Raw genomic sequence first — 5,254 nt, 5'->3', positions numbered from 1 at the left:
GTGTGTGTGTTGTGTATAAGCGTGCGCGAGAGAGAGAGAGAGAGAGAGAGAGAGAGAGAGAGAGAGAGAGAGAGAGAGAGAGAGAGAGAGAGAGAGAGAGAGAGAGAGAGAGAGAGAGAGAGAGAGAGAGAGAGAGAGAGCGGGGGAGGATGAGGGGGAAGGTATAGGCAAGGTTTACTTTAACACCAGCGCTGCCAGCGTGGAAACAGCAGCGGTTACTTCCAGTCCACGGAGCTTTGCAACAGGACCGATTCAAATGCCACTTGGAATTAGCTCTCCTGAGGTTCGTGTGACAGCACAGTGGACAGGTTGGATCCAACCTCATTGATACAACTTGGACGTCATTCCCTAAATAAAACACGCACGCTCGTCCAAAGCGCGCGTTTGCATAAACGATCATACTACAAATAAAACCAACTGTAATGACAATAATTAGCACAGTGGATCATGCAGCGTTTCTAAGTTAGAAACAATATGCACTACAAACAAAACCCCACTATGCAAACCGGGTTTAGCCCTCGCCTAGATATATATATATATATATATATATATATATATATATATATATATATATATATATATGAATGACGTCAGAGAATGTGCAAATCTTTGAGAGTGAAGCAAAAGTTTTGAATTCCTGAATGATTTGGTAAAAGGCAGCTTAGGATCATTATGTCAGCTTCATTGAGGGCGGATTAAGCCCAGTCTAGGCGCTATACGCCTTACACGGTCCCCTCACAATGTGAGTACTGTTGGTTTTAGAGTGAACACACACTATTTTAACACCAAACTAAGCCCTGTATAAATATGAAGCGGTGCGGCCGCTTTTGTCACAAACATGAAAATCATACCGCTTTGGAAACCGCCATAAGCCAAATCCTGTGACCCCGCCAGGACCCTGCATGCACCCTGATCAAATTCACCAACACCGCCTTTATGTGCGCAACCCACTGTGGGGCAAGTTCATTTAATTGTAGTTCCAACACTTATATCATTAAATAAAGGCCCTGGCCTATAATCAAACACCCCTGCCATACACCGTGGAATCTAAGACCTATGCGCCATTTGCGAAATGCACTCCGAATCAAAAGACTTGCTGGTTGTTGCTGAGGCCGAATCATCACAAAACCGCCAAACGAGATTCATGCGTTAGAGTGTAAAGAGTCGGACAGCTGTACTTCATGTCCCAGGCCGAGCGGAGAGGGAGGGGAGCGGCTTCATGCTGCTGCGCCCCCGGACCAGCAGCTGGTCGGGAACCCGGCCGACCGAGTGGCAATGCGCGTCCGGACACCACCGCGTGCAAACACCATCGCGTCCGAACACCCCCGCGTGCAGACTATGCCACCAAAACACCGTCTTCAATTTCAATATCATCGTCAAGAAACCAAAACACTGCGATTTAAACGTCTCCCCTATCCACTCCCCGTGACATAAACGCAAAAATAAAATAGATATAAATCTACAAACTATGCATATTCGGTGATCTCCAACGCGGGCTATTGACGTTGTCCACTCGCGACTCTTTAAAGACGCCAGCCTGCGTCTCCCTCCTCGCTTCCACTCAGCATATCTAGCCTACAAATCTGCTTTGGCCATAACGAGCCTCGTTAAGATCGCACTAATATTCCTCCCTCTAATTGCTCATTCCGTGCAGCAGATAGCGGTGGGAGGGCTGCGCGGTGAGATGGGAGCTCTGATAACCCCCCGTGCGCGCAGCACAAGTGGTGAAAGCCTCGCGCTACGTAGTGGCTAATGATTGGCACGCTTGACAGTGATTGGCAGGGCTGCCATGACAACGCTACAACGACACCAAGAAGACCAATAGAAAAGGGAAACAAAATGTTTCAATGCTACACTCACGGCGGATTTAGGGGGGAGATATTATGAGGCTGGTGTCATTAGGCGATAGCCATTGAATCATTCGATCTTTTACTTGCCGTATTTTCGGTGTTTTCTTTTTCTCGGTAATTTATTTCTCTCACAGGCCATTTCCATGGTTTTCAGATCCCCTTTAGAGCTTTATCCCTCCCATTTCTTCCTGCCAAACTTCGCTGATCGCCCTTTGCTCTTGGCGAACAGCGCTCCCCCCGCCAGATCTCCAGAAGACTTGTCCATGTTTCAGCTACCGACCCTCAACTTCTCCCCGGAGCAGGTGGCGAGCGTCTGCGAGACGCTGGAGGAGACCGGGGACATCGAGCGGCTGGGCCGCTTCCTCTGGTCGCTGCCCGTGGCGCCCGGAGCCTGCGAGGCCATCAACAAACACGAGTCCATCCTGCGCGCCCGGGCCGTGGTGGCGTTTCACACGGGCAACTTCCGAGACCTCTACCACATCTTGGAGAACCACAAGTTCACCAAGGACTCGCACGGCAAGCTGCAGGCCATGTGGCTCGAAGCGCACTACCAAGAGGCGGAGAAGCTCCGAGGTCGTCCCCTCGGACCGGTCGACAAGTACCGGGTGCGGAAGAAGTTCCCGCTGCCTCGAACCATCTGGGACGGCGAGCAGAAGACGCATTGTTTCAAGGAGAGGACGCGCAGCCTGCTCAGGGAGTGGTACCTTCAGGACCCCTATCCGAACCCCAGCAAGAAAAGGGAACTGGCGCAGGCCACTGGACTCACTCCGACACAGGTCGGGAACTGGTTTAAGAACCGACGGCAGAGAGACAGAGCCGCGGCGGCCAAAAACAGGTTGGTGCTGCTGGTTACTACGTTTACATTTAGGGCAGTTAGCAGACGCTTTTATCCAAAGACTTACAACATGTTTACTCTATGACAAATATATATATTATTGTTATATTGTTGTCTAATAGATACGTATGCTGGAGTGTATCGAACATCTAGATATTTGTGTATATATATGTAGCCTACATACATACATACATATATATATATATATATATATATATATATATATATATATATATATATATATATATATATATATATATATAAATGTATATGTATAAATATATATGTAGGCTATATATATATGTGTGTGTATATATGTATATTTATATATATACATATAGATATCTATATGTATATATATATATATATATATATATATATATATATATGTGTGTGTGTGTGTGTGTGTGTGTGTGTGTGTGTGTGTGTGTGTGTGTGTGTTTGTGTGTGTGTTTTTCTTAACACAAGTGAGTTAAGCGTGCTGATGTTAAGTTAGGAGACAACAACACTACTAACTGTGGGTGGCTGCTCGGGGAACGAAAAGCTTCGACGACATTTTTGTTTTGAAGAAGTCATGAATGGACCTAAGAACAATTATCCTGACTAAACGATTTTCGGTTTTACGTAATGTTTACGACATTAGTGTTACACTTGACATATTTTCTAAAAGGTTCAAATTGATAGTTTTCATAATTAATATTTTCTTATTGAATCAACAAATCTTGGCAATGTGACCTATGCATTTGGCTTAGTGTTGCAATGTGGAAATCACGTGTGATCCAAAAAACATAAAGATCAATCTTAAATGTATGAATTTAAATAAATATAAGCATAAACTAGCAAGTGAGACGAGTATGGGTTTATTTTTAAAACCATTTTATCTCATCACTAACAAGTGATGGTAGAGAACTATTCTGAAAACCAACGTGAATTAAACAGAAAACGACGTGTTTACACGTAATTATCAGCTGAGATTAATAATTGTGTCAAAATGTGAGGCCTGTAAACACTGAGCTGCTAATGGGCCTATAGGCTACCCACATTTAGATAAAGATAATGTTCAAAAAAATTGGAAAGACAATTTTTATTTTTGAGCAGACAACTTCATAACCACTAGCAAACGTCAAGATATCAGACTTGCCTGTCTGAATATTTTCTGCTTACTGTTTTATTTATCTTGCTGGCAAAGCCGTGTTCGCTGTTCTGGACGTGAGGATAATAATTTAATATAAGGCCGATGGCTTTAGACGAAACATTGTCACGTCTTACATAAACAATTATTCTCTGAAATTGCATAGGTATTACATAGTACATAAATATGTTTATTTCGAAGCCATAATACAACATGTAGACTGCAGCCTACTACTAACAGACAGCAGTATCATCGGTTTGACATGATATAATTGATTAGAAGCCTTAGCTCATAATACTTAGCCATATGAATTGTATTCTAATCTTTTTGCTAAATGAAGAGATATATTTCTAGAGCGCCATTATCTCGCTGTGATGGGAGTTATTATCGTGAGTGGATTGCAGATAAACATTTAGGATGATTGGAGTAACCTCGATCCTGACGTCACGCACTCGTGCACAGCTTCACTTTACATTATATCAGTCAGAAATATAGCTTCATAAAATGCTATGCTGTCGCATTTTTGCACTTTTATATATATAGTTCCAATTTTTGCTTTTTTAGAAATATGTGAATGAGATTAAATGACACTGATATGACAAAGAGCTTAAATTCTAACCGGTCACTATTCACGCGATTATTACTTTTGACAAAACGTCACATTTGTTCCACATTTGGTGGTCTAAATAGCGCCGGGTTTTGTTCCTTGAAAGCTGGTCTTGTCTGCTGGCTATTTGATAAAAGCATGCATGGCTGGTGCCGGCAAGGGGAAGAAAGGCGGTCCTGAACCCTATTTTGCAGAGGGGACATTCTCAGGTCTAATTGCCATGTATTTTCCTCTCTTCATCCCTTTTCTTCTCTTTAGGCTCCAACACCAAGCAATAGGACCGAACGGTATGCGGTCCCTTTCAGAGTCCGGCCTCACTCCCCGCAGCTCGGCCGAGTCGCCGTCGACGGCGGCCAGTCCAACCACCAGCGTTTCCAGTATGACAGAACGAGTGGACACTGGCACGTCCATTCTGTCCGTCACGTCAAGTGACTCGGAGTGCGACGTATGATACGGAAAAAAAGAACAAAAACAAAAAGAGAAATATTTTGCAGGGAAATGGACCTGAGAAAAAAAGACTAATGATATATTGCGGATGAAAAAAAGGACCGATTCATATGAATAATTAAAAAAAGAGATAGAAGCACGTGTTTTTTTTTTTAAGCGCTTTCAAGGACCCCACCTGCCCCTCTCACCCCCACACCACCACCACCACTACTAGCTTACTTGCATGATATGTCTTTATTATTATTTGATTTTTTTTTTCCAGGGCAAATAATTCAAATTCATGGTTTACAAAGAGGAGCATCGTTGAGAAGGAATAACCGCAGATATCCAGCCTTCACCATCCCCGGTTTGTCAAACTGGTGGTGATGATGAGGCGCCACACA

General features: G+C 43.6%; 1 protein-coding gene across 1 annotated transcript; it reads left to right on the top strand.

The window, feature by feature from the left end:
- Positions 1 to 1,993: 1,993 nt before the first annotated feature.
- Positions 1,994 to 4,875, top strand: six3a (SIX homeobox 3a; the record flags this gene model as incomplete). The annotated part of the gene is made up of 2 exons (XM_084470334.1): positions 1,994 to 2,685; positions 4,683 to 4,875. The coding sequence occupies 2 exons, from the start codon at positions 1,994 to 1,996 to the stop codon at positions 4,873 to 4,875; spliced, it is 885 nt and encodes a 294-aa protein (XP_084326460.1).
- Between the last annotated feature and the right edge of the window lie 379 nt (positions 4,876 to 5,254).

This window comes from Micromesistius poutassou (assembly GCF_964030765.1).
Source record: "Micromesistius poutassou genome assembly, chromosome: 7".
In the NCBI taxonomy this organism is placed as follows: Eukaryota; Metazoa; Chordata; class Actinopteri; order Gadiformes; family Gadidae; genus Micromesistius; species Micromesistius poutassou.
The sequence above is the reverse complement of the archived record's forward strand: the minus strand, read 5'-3'. Positions and strand labels throughout refer to the sequence as shown.